At 34.9% G+C, this 17,389-nt stretch overlaps 1 protein-coding gene across 1 annotated transcript in view; it reads left to right on the top strand.

Moving 5' to 3' along the window:
- Positions 1-12,486, top strand: part of LOC137642915 (arylsulfatase B-like) — a 15,634-nt gene extending 3,148 nt beyond the window's left edge. The window contains exons 3-12 of the mRNA XM_068375783.1: positions 1,735-1,898; positions 2,324-2,427; positions 3,386-3,516; positions 3,708-3,784; positions 5,942-6,107; positions 8,060-8,157; positions 8,939-9,075; positions 9,995-10,165; positions 11,151-11,512; positions 12,072-12,486. Of these exons, the coding sequence (XP_068231884.1) occupies positions 1,735-1,898; positions 2,324-2,427; positions 3,386-3,516; positions 3,708-3,784; positions 5,942-6,107; positions 8,060-8,157; positions 8,939-9,075; positions 9,995-10,165; positions 11,151-11,512; positions 12,072-12,253 (1,592 nt within the window). The 3' untranslated portion in view covers positions 12,254-12,486. The remainder of the gene's footprint in view (positions 1-1,734; positions 1,899-2,323; positions 2,428-3,385; positions 3,517-3,707; positions 3,785-5,941; positions 6,108-8,059; positions 8,158-8,938; positions 9,076-9,994; positions 10,166-11,150; positions 11,513-12,071) is intronic.
- The last annotated feature ends 4,903 nt before the right edge of the window (positions 12,487-17,389 follow it).

The following is a 17,389-nucleotide window of genomic DNA, read 5'->3' as shown; positions in this document are numbered from 1 at the left end:
AGTTAATACGGCACACAGAAACTAGAAGCGTGGAGAATGAAATATTTCGGATGGTAGAACAGAAAGTGTATATTTGTGAAAGTATCTTGAAGTAAATATGATGTATGGTGGCAAGATGAAATAAAAGGATTAGTCACAGAAAAGACCAGACATAAAGAAAGGGTAAGAGGGAAATAGTGTCTGACAAGGTGGGGGCAATTGTGGATATGAAAAAAAGCTACACAATGTAGGTAAGGGGAAAAAATGATCCTCTCATAAGGGTGAAGGTGATAAAGAACACTGTACTAATCATAAGGACACAGCATTACACGACATACAAGGGAAGATAAACAAGATTTTAGTAATACAGATGACAGAGGTATCTAAAGAGGATAAACACTGGCAGTTTAGACAAGGAATCTGTGTGGACCATAAGACTGTTATGAAATAGTTGTGTGAAAGTTTGATAGTATAGGGCAAAGCTGTTTGGGCATTATAGAGCTTTAAAAGGCTACTGATAGATTCACTACAGTTGCAATGTGGAACATATAGAGAACAAAAGTTAAAGTTGCTATGGGCAACAACATGGCTACTAGTTTGGTGTAACAGTGGGTCTCTTAAAAGAGAGTACATTCTCTATACATGGCAATTAGATATCACTACGTATGGAGTGATAGGCAAACTAAGAAAAAGGATATTTGACATATATGCAAAGGTTTTGGATATGAAGAGTGGAAAACATACGCTACCGGGGTCAAGGCAACATCAGGCAGGGCAGCCGGTCGGGACTACGGTCTACCCCCAAAACCCAAAGCAAAGTTCTTCAAAAAGAAGGCAACCGTGTTACCCCATATGAATGGGAAAAAAGCACGCTAACAAAAGAAGAAGAATGGCAGGTGTTTGCGATAGTACAGTTACAGTAATGTAATGAATAGTCACATTCAAGAAAAATGACAAAACCAGTGAAGGTATTTTTGCTGTGAATGTGGTCCAAGATAAAAACCATGTGGGCTGATTAGTAAATGATAAGGATAGTAATTGATTCTTTGATTTGAGGTTTTCTGGCATCCTGTGGATAGTGAAACAACCTATAAGTGAATATGATTCTTTAATTAGGTAATAAGTGAAGGATGATAGCAAGAAAACGAAAAAAAAAAAAAACAAAGAACTGGAGAGTATTTGATTAAGCACATACTTCAATATAGGAAATGAGTGCAGACAAAATGTAGGTCAGCTGGATAGTGTGTGAATGAAAGTTTGACATGCTTCTGGTGAGCCTTCTGTAGATATATGAAGAAATTATGGTACAGCTAGTTCATATTCAAATATATATGCATATATAATACACACTATATATATATATATATATATATATATATATATATATATATATATATATATATATATATATATATATTTGTATAGTCTACACAATATTGGGTAATTCAACAGGTAATTATATCACCACCCTTCTGAGTGGGGATACCTTAACATGGTGAAAGAGTTTATCTATTGCTATGATCAGCAAAGCTGTACTAATCAGGGCCACCCATACTAGGTTAGTTTACTGTGACCAATCATACGAAAATCTCCCACCATCACGAATCTGCACTGGCCAATGTGGTGAAGAAAACTGGTCAAATCCTAGACACGAATAAAGACATGTCTGTCGCCTTTGTCCTACAGCGGACTATAAATGATTTCATTAGTTGTATATCACCAACAAAACAAGTATTCCGTAAAATTTCTTTTCAGGGTGGAACGACGTATCATGGAACAACCCATATGTCGTCACGCCTCATTTGCACGACCTGGCCATTAATGGACTGATACTGAACAATTCTTACGTTCAGCCAACGTGTACGCCCACACGAGCGGCCCTCATGACTGGAATATACCCATTCAAAATGGGACTTCAGGTGAAAAATTAGGATAAGGCATTGACAAATATTGGCTTCAGCTTTTTACTTACAGTACATAATACTACTAGAATTACTTCTATTATTATTATTGACAGCCACATCAGCACCGCTAATTTTGCACTGTGTTTGCTCTACTCTACACTGATAGCAACTGGCTAAAATACAGTTCTTTAAAATTATCAAGATCTTCAGTTCAGGAAAGAGTTATACCGTACTTTTTTATACAAAATGTACAAGAGATGAAATAAAAATTACATATGCAGGTCTAAAACAGGCAATATAACGGAACAATTAAAGTGCCTACAATTATTTCTAACACGACATATTTGAGAGAGGGTGTCTTTCCTATTTAACATCATTATTATTATCACACACTACATGTAACGCATCTATAGATTTTAAAATCAAATATTACTTGACAGAAGGGTGTCATCAAACCTCCAGAACCTATGGGAGTACCACTACGATTGAAAATGCTACCTAAGTTTCTGAAAGATGTTGGATACCAGACACACGCTATTGGCAAGTAAGTAAGAGTAACTCTGAGCTATTGAATGCAATGATTGAATAAAACAGAATTTAAAAAAAGACAAAGATAAAGGTTGTTTACTACTGTATTAACAGAAAATTCAAATAAAAACAAAATAAACCTCTAACTGTTACAATATGAATAAGCATTAAAAGAATTAGCACACATTTCATTCAAATTACCCCATTGATGTAAATCAAAACACCACATCTTTTGCAACAGTAATAAATGTAAAAGTTAGCAAACTTATGGTCGATAGTCTGGGATTGAACACGGCTTCACAAATTTGCATCCTGAACAGGGAACCCCTCAGCTGTGGAACCTCTTGCTCACAAGGGTAATTAACATTTCTCATATTTATATAATATATATATATATATATATATATATATATATATATATATATATATATATATATATATATATATATATGTATGTATATATATTTATATATGTATGTCAAAACAAAAACAACAAATTCAACCGCTTCTAGTCCACTGCAGGAAAAAGGCCTCGACATGTCCTTACTCGTGTCCATAGTTTGGCCTGCTTTCATTATCACGCTACCCAACTGTGGATTGGGGATGGTGGGAGATTTTTGTCTGATCGCTTACAGAAAACCAAACTAGATGGGTGAGAGAGCCTGACCAATACAGCTTTGCTGATCATGAACGCAAAACAGCCTCGGTTAGATTTCGCCAGTCATCTCTATCTTGAGCTTTTAAATCAATACTTCTCCATTCACCATCTACTTCAAACTTCATTGGCCTCAGACATGTAGGCCTGGGTCTTCCAACTCTTCAAGAGAATGTAGTACCCAGTTAAAAGTTTGATGAACTAATCTTTCTTAGGGAGTGCAAAGAGCATGGCCAAGCCATCTCCATCTATTTACTAAAACTAAATTAAAGTAAAAACTGGTGCAAAATCTTTAACATCGCTATTATTTGTTCACAAGGTGGCACCTGGGATTCTGTTCTAAAGATTACACACCCTTGGAGAGAGGCTTTGACACCTTTTATGGACTCTACTCAGGAGCTTCAGATCACTACACACACAAGCGACGTTTTCCAAATCAACCCAAAAGAGGTGAGAAGATATCCAGGTTTACTCCTTCATCATTTATACTGGTAAAAGGAGCAAAATATTGAATTTTACCTTTTCTAAAGAAAGAGTAGTGTTTGCATATATAGTTATACAAAATATTTTGTAATTCATTATGGAATTTCTGCTTGTTTAATAAATACATCACAAAAGTCTAACCTCGAATATCATACAAGGAGAAAACCCGGGTGAATTCCTGGACTTGAGAAACAACACGGAACCTGACAGAACGAAATCAGGACATTACTCTACGGTAAGTAGTGAAGCTATTCAAATTCTTCTCAGTATTCTTTACATGAACAAGTATCACACTACATCTTAAGTAACTAGATTAGGATCTTCCCTTTACTAACTTAGTATCAAGGCTATTTCCCCGTGTTAGCAATATAGTAAAATGTTTGTTTGATGAAATGAGAAAGGTGCATGAAGTTTGCAAGGTTTGCTTTTGTTTTTGAGAAAATTTATGAATTTTAGATATATAGCACAGAACTAGGGCCTGTGATGCTATTCAGCACCCTAAAGCAACGGGGGTAAAACACTACAGTTACAATGTGAATTTAAAGGTTTGGAAGTTGGACAGCAACACGGAAGAAATGAAGTGGGGACAGAGGTAAAGTAGAAGACTGTAAAGAAGTGCAGCTATGGGTCAAAGAAACACTGCAAAGACCAGTAAGTAATGTCTACAGTGCACTGCCTGAGCTGCTCCAAGTGCACTACGGCCCTAGTGGATACGTCACTCTAGAAATCTCGCTTGCTTGAACATTTAGCACTTTGCATCTAGTGTAATTTAATTTTTCTAGGATTTATGGTACATTAAAAAATACATATCCATTAACTAAACGCACTTTCATGCTTTATATCATGCATTTTTTCCTATTTTTATTCCATCATTTCTTTAAGAGTAATATCTACAATTCAACATAGCTAACCACATATAGTCAGGTTTCGTTGTCCGTATATTATACAAATAATTCATATTAATCAACAGATTTCTTTCTAATCATAAGTCTTATCCTTTAAACCTTATTTGTATTTAAACCATTCACTGTAAACCTTAAGGGCTGATTCACACTATCGGTCTGGTCGCGCTTCGCTCTTGCTCCAGCCACAACCTGGTCATATATTGTTACATGATTTTAAATGGAAGCATTCATACTGGTGCTCTGGTCTGCTCTCGCTCCAGTCTCGCTCCGGTCCACTCTCGCTCCAGTCTCGCTTCAGTCATAATAGAAAAAAATCAATATGTACAATAACAGGGTAATGTTCATTGCGTAAATACATTTCCTAGTATCACTGAACAATATCCCAATACAATTATGCCTTTTCCTTATATTTATAATTTTGCCACGACGCTGATCGGACCGAGAGTGTGAACACTCCAGTACCTAAACCAAACCGATAGCAAACCGAGACTGGAGCGTGACCGTACCGATAGTGTGAATCAACCGTCAGGTAAAAAAATTTCTTAACATCTTACTACTTGATTGTAATGGTAGACCACAATGCACAAATCAACGCATGCACACCACCATATAGAAACAATAAAAAGTGTTCATGAAGATTTCAATGCATACTCGAGAGAGACATGCTCAGTTAGTGAGAAGGATAGGATGAGATGAAATTATGGCCCAGATCCATGTGGAATCTATCCACCCATCCAAGACTTTTAGCACTTGTTTCCCGTTACATAATTGATTGTACTATGGGAAAGGCCCTTGTTAAAGCTGTAGTTAAGCACATTAAAACTACAATATAATAGCAATTACACAATTAAATCCACAACACAGACAGACATTAAGTTAAAAATTCTCATATAATGTATAATGACCAACAGTCACAGTACTGATAAGCAATGTTCCAATTGTAACTTGAATTCAAAGATCGAGGATCTATTCAAATTATCCTTTTTTTTCAATGAATTCGGACTGCTTATTCAAATTCCCATAAATCACCCATAAATTTTCACTCTCATAAAAGTGATGTGTGTATCCTATAAGCATATACTATCTTCTTCTATTAGCATGCTTTTTTCCCATTCGTATGGGGTAACACAGTTGCCTTCTTCTGAAGGACTTTGCTTTGGTTTTGGGGTGGACTGTAGTCCCAACCAGCTGCCCTTGCCAGACATCGCTAGACCCCGGAAGCATATCTTAAGCATATACTATAAGTTTTGTTATTTAATAATGTCAGATCCTGCTTCCCTGCAGAATTTTTCAAGGAATTACAAAATACTTTCCCTTAATAGGTCCAATGAAGTGTAAATATAATTCAATAAATGATTTTAATATTTTCAAACATACTAACTCACTCAACATCGAAGATTTAAATATCTGAAATTATTTTGATTTATCTAGTATGTACAATATGCCATAAATTCCAACTTTGTTTCAAACATAACTTATCTTTATAGCACCTCTTTGGTTCGGCAGCAGAGGAAATCGTGAGATCTCGCAACCCAGCGGACCCAATGTTTTTGTACCTGGCTTTTCAAAGCGTCCATTCCCCCTTACAAGTGCCTCAGAATTATTCGGACATCTACAGCTACATAAGGAACGACAACCGAAGACTGTATTTAGGTCAGTTGTATGTGGATATGATGCAAATTAGTTATCTTTAAGGTCACACAATATCCTATCCCACTTAGGCAAAAGGACGATGGGCAACGGCACGACAAGAGAATGAGTGGCAAAAGAGGCACAGGCCTATGTTGGTGTCAAGGGATATAATACAAAAGAAAAAAGAAACAGAGACTATGATAATATATACTAACTATCTGAAATTGTCATGCAATGGATACCACACACTAATTTCTGTTCCAGCAGGTCTGAATACCACTCCACTGCTGGCCACTTTGGAGCTACTAGCGTTACTCTGACTCCCTGGGATGTTCGGACTCGGATAAATTCTGTTCCCTTCATACCTACTTAGTGTCTTACCTTCCAAGCTCTTTTTTCATTGCACTATAAATTCTTCTTATTGTTTTCTTCTTTAATCTAACGAACTAAGTTTCTCCACCTATCGTGATCAGAATTCTTCTCCAAATACTATCAACTCTTCCTTCTACCACATCCCATTCGCAAAAAATTATTGGAATTTATAACAGCCTTTCAAGATATCTTCCAAATGCACACAGAAACTAACCTCAAAATACTTGCAATCGCAAATATTCTCATGAAATATCGTGTAAAAATTAAATGGGCAATAAGTTCAAGACGAATTACTCATGATTAACTACAAATATAGATTTTAATAATCTCCATGTGGAAAACTGTTATATTTTCCCCTCCTAAATTAACAAATGGTAGTCATCTCGAGGAATCTCCTCTGTTTAATTACCCTTTACATTAGCTAATCCTACTAACATACGGATGCACAGTGACAACAATAGACACACGAACAGGGATTCTGTAACTTTAGCAGAATTTATTTTTGAGAAGAGTAGTGAATCATCACAGATACGTTGGTTTTTTCTCGTTATGTCACTTGGTATGCAATTCTTTCTATGCTTAGATTCAAAATCCTATTGTAACATGCTTTTTTCCCATTATGCTAGCATGGACTCTCTGACACATAGAGCAGCTTGTATAATTTACACATGAAAGAAAAAAGGAATATTTTTCCCTTGTTAATGTTAGTCTTAAGTTAGCCTAACACTTGGATGATTTTCCTGCAATTGTAACACTTTGGCATGTCATTCATTAAAGATTTCATTAACGAAAGTGAGGAGTGTTTGAAGGGTGTGGGGGTACATGCTATGTTGTTGAGAGAACTTCAAAATGTCAAAAAAATCTGGCAGGCATAAATTTTTGAGCCATGTGTTTGCCACTCTTGTGAACTAAGCACTCCGCATACTGGGCGCAAACACTACCATTGGTGTGTGTTAATAATTAATTTAACCTATGCATAAGCAAGTATGTCCCATTTTATGTCAATATGTACAAACACGGCCTATTTTTAACAGCACATTGCGTAAATAGCACTTTACTTACGTGTGTACAGTGGGCAAACCGGGAGCAATCAATGCTTCAGGGTGTGTACCACCGAAATAACACGCCTTGCCACAACCCATTGTACTGGAACAAGAATCATGCAAGTGTCAGAGTGGAATTAAGCCACAAAAAATTTTTACAATCCTTCTGTTATTTTTAGATTAATTTCAAAAGCTGGTCTACTGCAAAGGACTTAATATTTGAATTTTCCAGTTAAACATAGGGTCTGGAAGCTATTTACTTAAAATTATTTTTCTTACCCAATGATTCCATTATCAATGTCATTTAATGTCAAAATACTATGGGATTTTACATACATCAATCTTTAATCATTCAAAGATTTTATAATCTTCTAATATAAACATGATTTTTTTCCCCAATTAGTATGGGGTATGCTCAGTTGCTTCTTTTTTGAAGGACTTTGCTTTGGCTTTGGGGTAGTCCCGATCGCCTGACATCGCTTAATACAGCGTTCATTAATCTCGCGAACGATCTATTTTCTATGAAGTTTGTTTATTGAAAGTCTTATACCATTACAGGAATGGTGACAGCATTAGATGAAGCAGTGGGAAGACTTGTAGCTACACTGAAAAGAACTGGCCACTACCAGAACTCTGTCATCATTTTCACAACAGATGTAAGTTTATTCTTTTTCAACACTGTTTATGAATTTCCCATCTTTTCCACTCATAAAATCTGTTCAAAACGATTTTAACTTGTATACTGACATTGGAAAACCAAGAATAAGCTTATATTTTTACTTCTGTAAATTCAGAGATTAGTATTTTATCCAATATAGCTGTTTATCCAGTTGCTATGGTAAGCAACCTTGAGTTAGATATGTATTTCTATTTAAAAATATATGATTAGTACGCAGTATCAAATGTTTTTCACAAGAAAAAAGATTTTGAATATTATAACATAGCAACTCTACCAATCCTCTGAATTTTTACCAATAACCTGGAAGGGTTGCTAAGTTGGTACTCTATAGTATACTTGATTGATTTTGAGTTTTCTGACATCCTGACGCCGAAGGTAATTGACGGCGATATCATTTGTTATACATAAAGAATAAAAGGAAACTCAATTTAATATAATAAAAGTTAACATGCCCTTATAAAAGTTAAATAGCTTTCAGAAAACCTGATTCTGGAATATACCTAAAAATACCGCTAGCATAGTACAACAAATCCTGCCCAAGAATCTTGGCAAGAATGAACCTGCCATGCTCACCATGAACCTCAAACAGATATCTATTTCTATACCATAAAATAAAAAACAATATGTCTTTTCAAGAATCCTTTCTGATTCCCAGAATGGAGGTCCACTCACTCACCTCGAGCCTCAAACAGATATCTATTTCTATAGCATAAAATCAAGAGAAAAATGTGTTTTCAAGTACCCTTTCTGATTCACAGAATGGAGGTCCACTCAAACATGGAGGGAGCAATTGGCCACTTCGGGGAGGTAAAGCTACTATGTGGGAGGGAGGAATAAGGGCTCCTTCATTTATTCACTCTCCACTCTTACCAAGGTCCGGTAGAGTTACCAATCAGTGAGTATTCTACTGTAAATTCAATTTTTCAAATCATACCAGTATCTTCCTTCATTGCAAATTTACTTATGAGATACACATGTGGTCTGTTTTTTCAATCACACAAATAATTGGCTTTTTGGGAATGTCTTCTAAGATTTTCCGTGAAAATTTTCAATTCTTTTATTCTGCCTTGTTTCGAGTATTGTTCTCCTTTCTGGTCTTCAGTTGCTAAATCTCAACTTAATATGTTAGACAAAAAATGCCGTCAATTAAATAGCCTATTCCAGATCTGGATATTAATCTCTGGTACCGTCGTATAGTTAGTTCGTTATGCATGTTGCATATGATTTTTCATAATTCAGACCATCCTTTATATTTAGATTCTCCCAGACTGTACGATCATGCACATATTACTAGGCAAGTAAGTAAATCTAACAAAGCTCAACATTACACAGTATTCAAGAAGTTTTATTCCTTTTGAAACCAGATTGTGGAGTGATCTTCCTAATCAGGCAGTTGAATCGTTGAAACTTCAGAAGTTCAAGCTTGCAGCGAATGATTTTACGCTGAATAGCTGACATAAGTCTCTCTTAATTGTTTATATATGAAAGGTCTATTTTAACGTTGTTATTGATCTTAAAATATTTCATAGTTTACTTATTTCCTTATTTTCTTTCCACTGGGCTAGGTTTTCTTACAGGAGCCCATAAGCTTATAGCATCCTGCTTTTTCAACTAGGGTTATAGCTTAGCTAGTAATAATAATAAAGGTGTAACCGATAGTATAGTGACTGAAAGACACGGGATAGAGTATCTATACCGATTAAAATATATTTAATATCCTTTCAGTGTTTCCCACATAATTCAGCATTTTTGTAACCAGTGAATTCCAATAATATCAACATCTCTTAACAGTGCGTATACTAATTTTCCAAAAGGCTACACCATGTTACAGATTGGTTCAGCACAATAATTGATATAACTGGTGGAAAAGCTACTAAAGTTGACGGAATCAGTCAGTGGGATGCCTTTGCTGGAATCTCTGCCAGTCCAAGAAACGAGATGGTCTGTAACATAGGAGATGTTGATGATTTCAAGGCAGCTGTAAGGTAAGTAATCAACGGAAAGCTAAGAATATAATTTAAAATTATGATACCAAAGATTAAATTTCATTTGTACGAAGACGGGTCTTACAACTAAAGCTCAAATTTTATGTACGGACATCACAGCCCCTTCTTTCCCACTGTTATCCCTACATTAAGGGATTTGGTGCACCCTCTCCCATACCTTCTATTAAAGGCATCCTCTTCCAACGAACCACTTCTCTCCAGATCATCCTTCATTTTACCTCGCCATCCAATTCTCTGTCTCCCTCTCAATCTTCTCCCCCTAATAGGTTCCTTCCAAGCCCTCCTTACTCCCTTCCCATGATAGAGCCTCAAATCGTGCCCATAACATCTCAGTAATCTCTGTAATCTTTGCTACGCCTGCCAATCTTCTTATTTCCTCATTCTCCAATCTTTCAACCAGTGATATTTCCCATGATACACCTCATTATTCTTATCTCTATTCTCTCAAGCCTGGTGCCCTCTTTTCGTCTTAGAGCCACGTTTCCGACCCATACATTAACACTGGTCTTATCACCATGCTATAAATTTTGACTTTCAGCTTAATTGGCACTATCACATACAACTCCCACTGCTACTCTCCACTTCCCCCAGCTGCTTTTATCCTATTTCCACCTTCAGCTTCACATCCTCCCTCCTGACTTATAGTTAATCCCAAATACCTAAATTGTTCCACCTAGTTTATAACTGAGCACCTACTTTCATGCATGGCTATCCTGTCCCTATCTTCCTTACTGCTTACCATAGCTTCAGTCTTATCCATATTTAACATCAAACTACTTCTATCTAAAATCTCCTGCCATTCCACAGCATAAAAAGTTTAAATAGTATATATTTGTGAAGTGGTGGGAATCTACATGGATGCCACTGCATTGAACAATATTTTGTACATATCAATGAATAAGATGTGGATACTCTGAATTTCAAATTTATAAATACTTTTATAGGGTCTTTCATCTCACAACAGGTTTAATGACTACAAGATGCTAGTTGGGCACTTAGATTCTAAGAAATGGGAATCACCTTCCCCGTCTGAAGATAAACCTACAGGAACTGGAGCTTGGATTATACCATCTTCAGCAATAGAAAACGAAGGAATCAATGTAACAGAAGTCAATGAAGCAGAAATCTATTCAAATAATGAGCATAGAAACATGACAGAGGTCAATTCTCCTCTTCATGAAAGAGCAAATTTACAGAAAAATACAACTTCTGTACTATGGGGAGACCTAAAGAACCATACAGAACTCGAATGGGAGCCAGAGGTTTTGAAGACTTTAGAAAAATACTTAACGGAGCAAACGACATTCAAACTTTTCAATATAAAAGGTAGGAATTTCGAGATTTTGCAATCTACCTGTTTTAATCAAATGAGGTTATAAACTTAAGGATTCTATTGAGTTTTAAGTAAAAACAGTCTTACTTAATAAAAAATAGCTTCATATTCTAAGTAAAACTAGTTTTCATTTATAAGAAACTCTTTTATAGTTTATATATGAAAAATCTGTTTTACTGTCGTTACTGATCTTAAAATATTTTATTTCACTTGTTCATATCTTTTATATAGTTTATCTATTTACCTATTTCCTTTCCTCACTGGGCTATTTTTCCCTTTCGGAGCCCTTGGGCTCATAGCATCTTGCTTTTCCAACTAGGATTGTAGCTTAGCTAGTAATAATAATAATAATAATAATAATAATAATAATAATAATAATAATAATACATACATACATACATACATACATACATACATACATATACCAAGGCTCTTCCCCCAATTTTGGGGGGTAGCCGACATCAAACATATGAAAAAAAAGGGGAGCTTTCCTCTAATAATAATAATAATAATAATAATAATAATAGAAATTTCATTCTGTATTTACATCAGATGATCCAGAGGAAAGAAACGACACATCGCCAAGCGAATTCAAGAAGCTGAAAATAATGACTGACTACTTATCTCTACAGCTCCAGCAGATGATACCAGCGGCATCCAAAATATACCTGAATGAGAGCCACCCTATCTATTGGAATAATGTATGGTCGCCCGGCTGGTGCCAATCACAATGAAAATAAGTGGTATGGGCACTCGGAGAAGTAGGTGAAATATGATTAATGTAATAAAGTGGTTGAGAAGTTCTTAATTTGAGCTTATGGATAATGTGCCTTCTAAGTATCTAAAGGCTGAATTATTACACAATGGAATCATGAGAACCTGTTTACAAAACAACTAGTGACATGGAGTGTACCAATTATCGTGTTTCAAAGTGGATTATTTACATAATAAGGGGATTGTGGGGGGCAAGATATATGATGGTGCAGCATATCTAGGAAGAGTTGATTATTATTATTATTATTATTATTATTATTATTATTATTATTATTATTATTATTATTATTAAGTTACAACCCTAGTTGGAAAAGCAGGATGCTATAAGCCCAGGGGCTCCAACGGCGAAAATAGCCCAGTGTGGAAAGGAAACAAGGAAAAATAAAATATTTCAAGAACAGTAACATTAAAATACATACCTCCTATATAAACTATAAAAACTTGAACAAAACAAGAGGAAGAGAAATAAGATAGAACAGTGTGCCCGAGTGCACCCTCAAGCAAGAGAACTCCATTACTGATACGATATTTGTCAAATCTTTGAAAGGGTCATTCTGAACAAATAACAGAAAATCACTGGATGCTGGCATCAAACACAGAAAATAAAATTTATTTTTTGCACATCAAGCATGTTTCAAGCCACTAAAGATGCCTTACCTCTGATAAACAGACAACTAACAAAGTTTCACAAACGACAAAGGTAAAGAACAGTACAATGCCCTTGAGACTGAACATATAAGTGAAGCTACTCAAAAGTCTGAGAATTACTTGGACTTTATTACAAGACCATTCAGTAGGTGTATACATTGCACATATTTCAAAGTTTCATGTGCGAAAGAGGCAAGGTACAGGACAACGCCATAGAGACCGACTGTACCGCATGTACACTGTACACTGTAATGATATTTCAGTTTATTCTATTATATATATATATATATATATATATATATATATATATATATATATATATATATAGTCGTTATTGCTCTCCTATCGCACTGATAACCTGTTCATGCCTGTATCTGCTTGTATCAATCTGTTTGAATTTTGGTGACCTTTCACTGAAACTGTTCTTATAAAAGCTCACGGTCTGTTGAAATTAAGTTAGTTATATTTACGCACATTGGTGACTAGCTGAGTGTCCACTCCCTCCTGCCTGCCTCCCTCACTGCTGTGCCCTACCGGTCAAGGATACCGCTAACCGAACATAAATGAGGCGAATCACAAGTCCGGTCATTATTTGGACCTGGGAGTGGTTATATTCTGTTTCTTCTATTGATCACCATGGCTTCAGAGCTTTGGACCTTCCCTCTGAATCAGGCTGTGAGAAAATCATAACTGAAGCTACTCAGAGGTCTGGTAACTGCTTGGACCTAGTATACATTGACTTCCCTGGTGTTGTGGCCAGAAAGGTTATATGATTGATCTTCTAGGTGTTATTCATTATTGCAAATTTATTTTTGACAAACACATCCGGTTAATTGCACATAAAAATAACTTTTCAAAGGATGCCTTTGATTTCACTCTACTGCAGTAGGTGGAAAGCTGTTTGTGAAATCTTGGAATGAATGCGACAGATAACCAACACTTTAAAAAAACCCACAATTCTGATCAGAAATTCCTCGTAAAAATATTCTCAGCCGTATGTCAGTAAAATACAAGTGACCGTCACTTTTACCCGTATTTGCTTATATCTTTTTTTCTGGTTGGTGACCGTAATATCACTCTTTAACGTCAATATATACGTTTATAAAACGGTTAAAGCCTGGCAACATTTAATCCAAGATTTTTACCGGTTTTTATGGAAATTTTTTAACAGTGCAGCAACATCATAATGTAAAGGATAAGAAAGAAAACAGATTAATTTAGCACCTACCCAGAAAGCTAGAAAATACAACAAAGATACAATACTCTATTATTTTATGGACTATGTTATTGCCTACAGGCAAGAAGTGGAGATCCATTTAAAACTGCTGTTGTGGGACTTCATTGAGAATCAAGATTTTTCTCCAACGCAAAATCTTTGGAGCTCAAACTGGAATTTTGAACCTTCAATAAAGATCCAAATGCCTTCCATAGTATTTTTCATAAATTCCTGAGCAAAATATTATCATTATCTTTTTATCATTTTTTTTTATTTATTCTCATTCTCTTTTGTATGAATGTACTATCAATTATATAAGGATAATAATCCCTTTGTCGGAATGCCCTGATGAAAGCCATTGGTTATTGGCTGAAACAGCTGTAAGCAAGCGTTGCATAAAGAGAGCAGAACTGTAATAAAATACGTGTTTTTCTTCAAACCTTTACTCTAGCCCTAAATACCAAAAATATACAGAAAATTAGGAAAAGTTTGTCTTAAAATGGTTGATCTCGAAGGGCTTTAGTATATATATATATATATATATATATATATATATATATATATATATATATATATATATATATATATATTTATATACATATATGCATATATATACAAATATATACATATATATGTATATGTATATCCATATATATATATATATATATATATATATATATATATATATATATATATACATATATATATATATATATATATATATATATATATATATATATATATATATGAGTGTGTGTTTTCTTTGTCGTATATTCCAAACAGTTTCGAGTATTTTACATTAATACATTCCCCTAAACTATTATTCTTAATATACCCTTTAAGCTCTCTAATATCTTCTCAAAGAATTTAATTTCCATGGCAATGAATTTCCTTTAAATCCCACATAGTAATTGAACCTTAACGATAACCAGAATAACAACAACAGTCCAGAAATAATGAGGAATAAGAAGCAGTATTGCCAGGTTGGCCTTTTTCAGGCCAAAAACCTCAAATTTGGCCTTTTTGAAATTGGTTGGCCTTTAGTAATATCGTGAAAAAAAGGTCGACCCTAAAAGCCATAATTTTTGGCCTTTTTCTACTAATGGGTTGGCCTAATAATGCTGCAGTTGATTAGAAGTTGACCTTTTCTCATTTAGAAAATCTAGCAACCCTGAGCTTGCTTTCCAACCGGTTTCTTTAAGCCTTTTGTGTTAGAACGAGTGAAATGAATATGTGGAAGACTTCAACCTGTTATGCAAGAAAACTGCGTAAGAGTAACAGGTAAGTGACTGATCACTTACAGGACAACAACAAAAACAACAACAATAAATTATTACCTCCGCCAATGAAGTTGGAAGGAGGTTATGTTTTACCCTCTGTGTGTGTGTTTGTGAACAGCTTCCTGGCTACAATTTTAATCGTAGAGTAATGAAACTTGCTGGGATTAACTGCGATGTAAGGAACTAGAAATTATTACATTTTGGAAGGTCAAGGTCAAAGATTAAGGTCAAAGGTCAAGGTCACGGTCAAGCAACATGTCCAATTCACGGAATCAGCCATAAGCTTAGAAATATTTGCCAACTAATACATATTAAGGTCAAAGGTCAAGATCAAGGTCGAGCAAAAGGGCGAGAAATATGCTGCCGCGGCGGAGGTCTGCGCTCTACTGAATGCCCCTCTATAGTTATTAATATTATCGGGTAATCTACAACCCCAGTTGGAAAAGCAGGATGCTATAAGCCCAAGAGCTCCAATAGGGAAAAATAGCTCAGTGCGGAAAGAAGATAAGGAAATAAACAACGAGAGCAGTAATGACCAATTAAGATAAAACATTTTAATAACAGAAGAACAGTGACAGCATCAAAAAATAGCCCAGTGAGGAAAGAAAGCATTGACTAAATAAACGACAAGAAAAGTAATGACCAATTAGAATGAAATATTCTAAGAACAGAAGAAAATTGACAACATTTAAATAGATCTTTTATATATAACCTAAAACAACTTGAAAAAAAAGGACGTGAAATAAAATAGAATAGTGAGTCCGAGTGTACCCTCAAGCAGGAGAACTCAACTGTTTCTAGTCAACTGCAAAACAAAGGCCTCAGACATGTCCTAATTCATGTCTGGGGTTTCGCCTGCTTTCATCACCAGGCTGGCCACTTGCTGATTGGTGATGGTGGGAGATTTTCGTCTGATGGCCTACAGCAAACTAATCTTATATGGGTGGTCATGAATAGTACAGCTTTGCTGATCATGGCGATACACAAACCTTTTCACAACGCTATTCCCTAAGAATACAATTATGATTTTTTATATCATTATAATTGTAAAAACACTACTACTACTACTACTACTACTACTACTACTACTACTACTACTACTACTAGTAGTAGTAGTAGTAGTAGTGGTAGTAGTATTTATTTTAATGTTGTTACTGCTCTTAAAATATTTTAGCTTTCCTTGTTTCCTTTCCTCACTGGGATATTTTCCCTGTTGGGGCCTCTGGCCTTATAGCATCCTGCTTTTCCAACTAGGGTCGCAGCTTAGCAAGTAATACCACTACTATTACTACTACTTCTACTACTATTATCATTACCATTATTATTATTATTAATAATTATCATCCTTATCATCATCATCATGTCATATTTATTATTCTCGTAAGAAGACTCTCTTTCAAATACGTTGAATTAAAAACAGACAATTTACTCTTACTTTTCCTCTTTACTTTCTTCTTACTATTACTTCTTGCGGAGAGTCCTAGTAGTAAGAATATAATAGCGATTCAAAAACAATTAAGAAAATCGCGAAAGATTCCTATTAGGAAAACAAAAACAGCCTTTTCTTGACAATGAAACCATAATAGCCTTTTCTTCAAAACAAAATAATAATAGCCATCTCTTCAAAATGAAACAATAACAGCATTTTCTTGAAAATGAAACAATTACGGCATTTTCTTTAAACTAAAACAATTATAGACATTTCTTCAAAATAAAACAATAAAAGCCTGTTTTGAAAATAAAACAATAATAGCCTGTTCTGAAAATAAAACAATAATAGCCTGTTTTGAAAATAAAACATTAATAATTTAGCCTGATTTGAAAATAAAACCATAATAGCCTGTTTTGAAAACAAAACAATAATAGCCTGTTTTGAAAATAAAACCATAATAGCCTGTTCTTGAAAATAAAACAATAATAGCCTTTTCTTGAAAATAAAACAATAATAGCCT

This window comes from Palaemon carinicauda, chromosome 1, assembly GCF_036898095.1.
Source record: "Palaemon carinicauda isolate YSFRI2023 chromosome 1, ASM3689809v2, whole genome shotgun sequence".
Classification (NCBI taxonomy): Eukaryota; Metazoa; Arthropoda; class Malacostraca; order Decapoda; family Palaemonidae; genus Palaemon; species Palaemon carinicauda.
The sequence above is the reverse complement of the archived record's forward strand: the minus strand, read 5'-3'. Positions and strand labels throughout refer to the sequence as shown.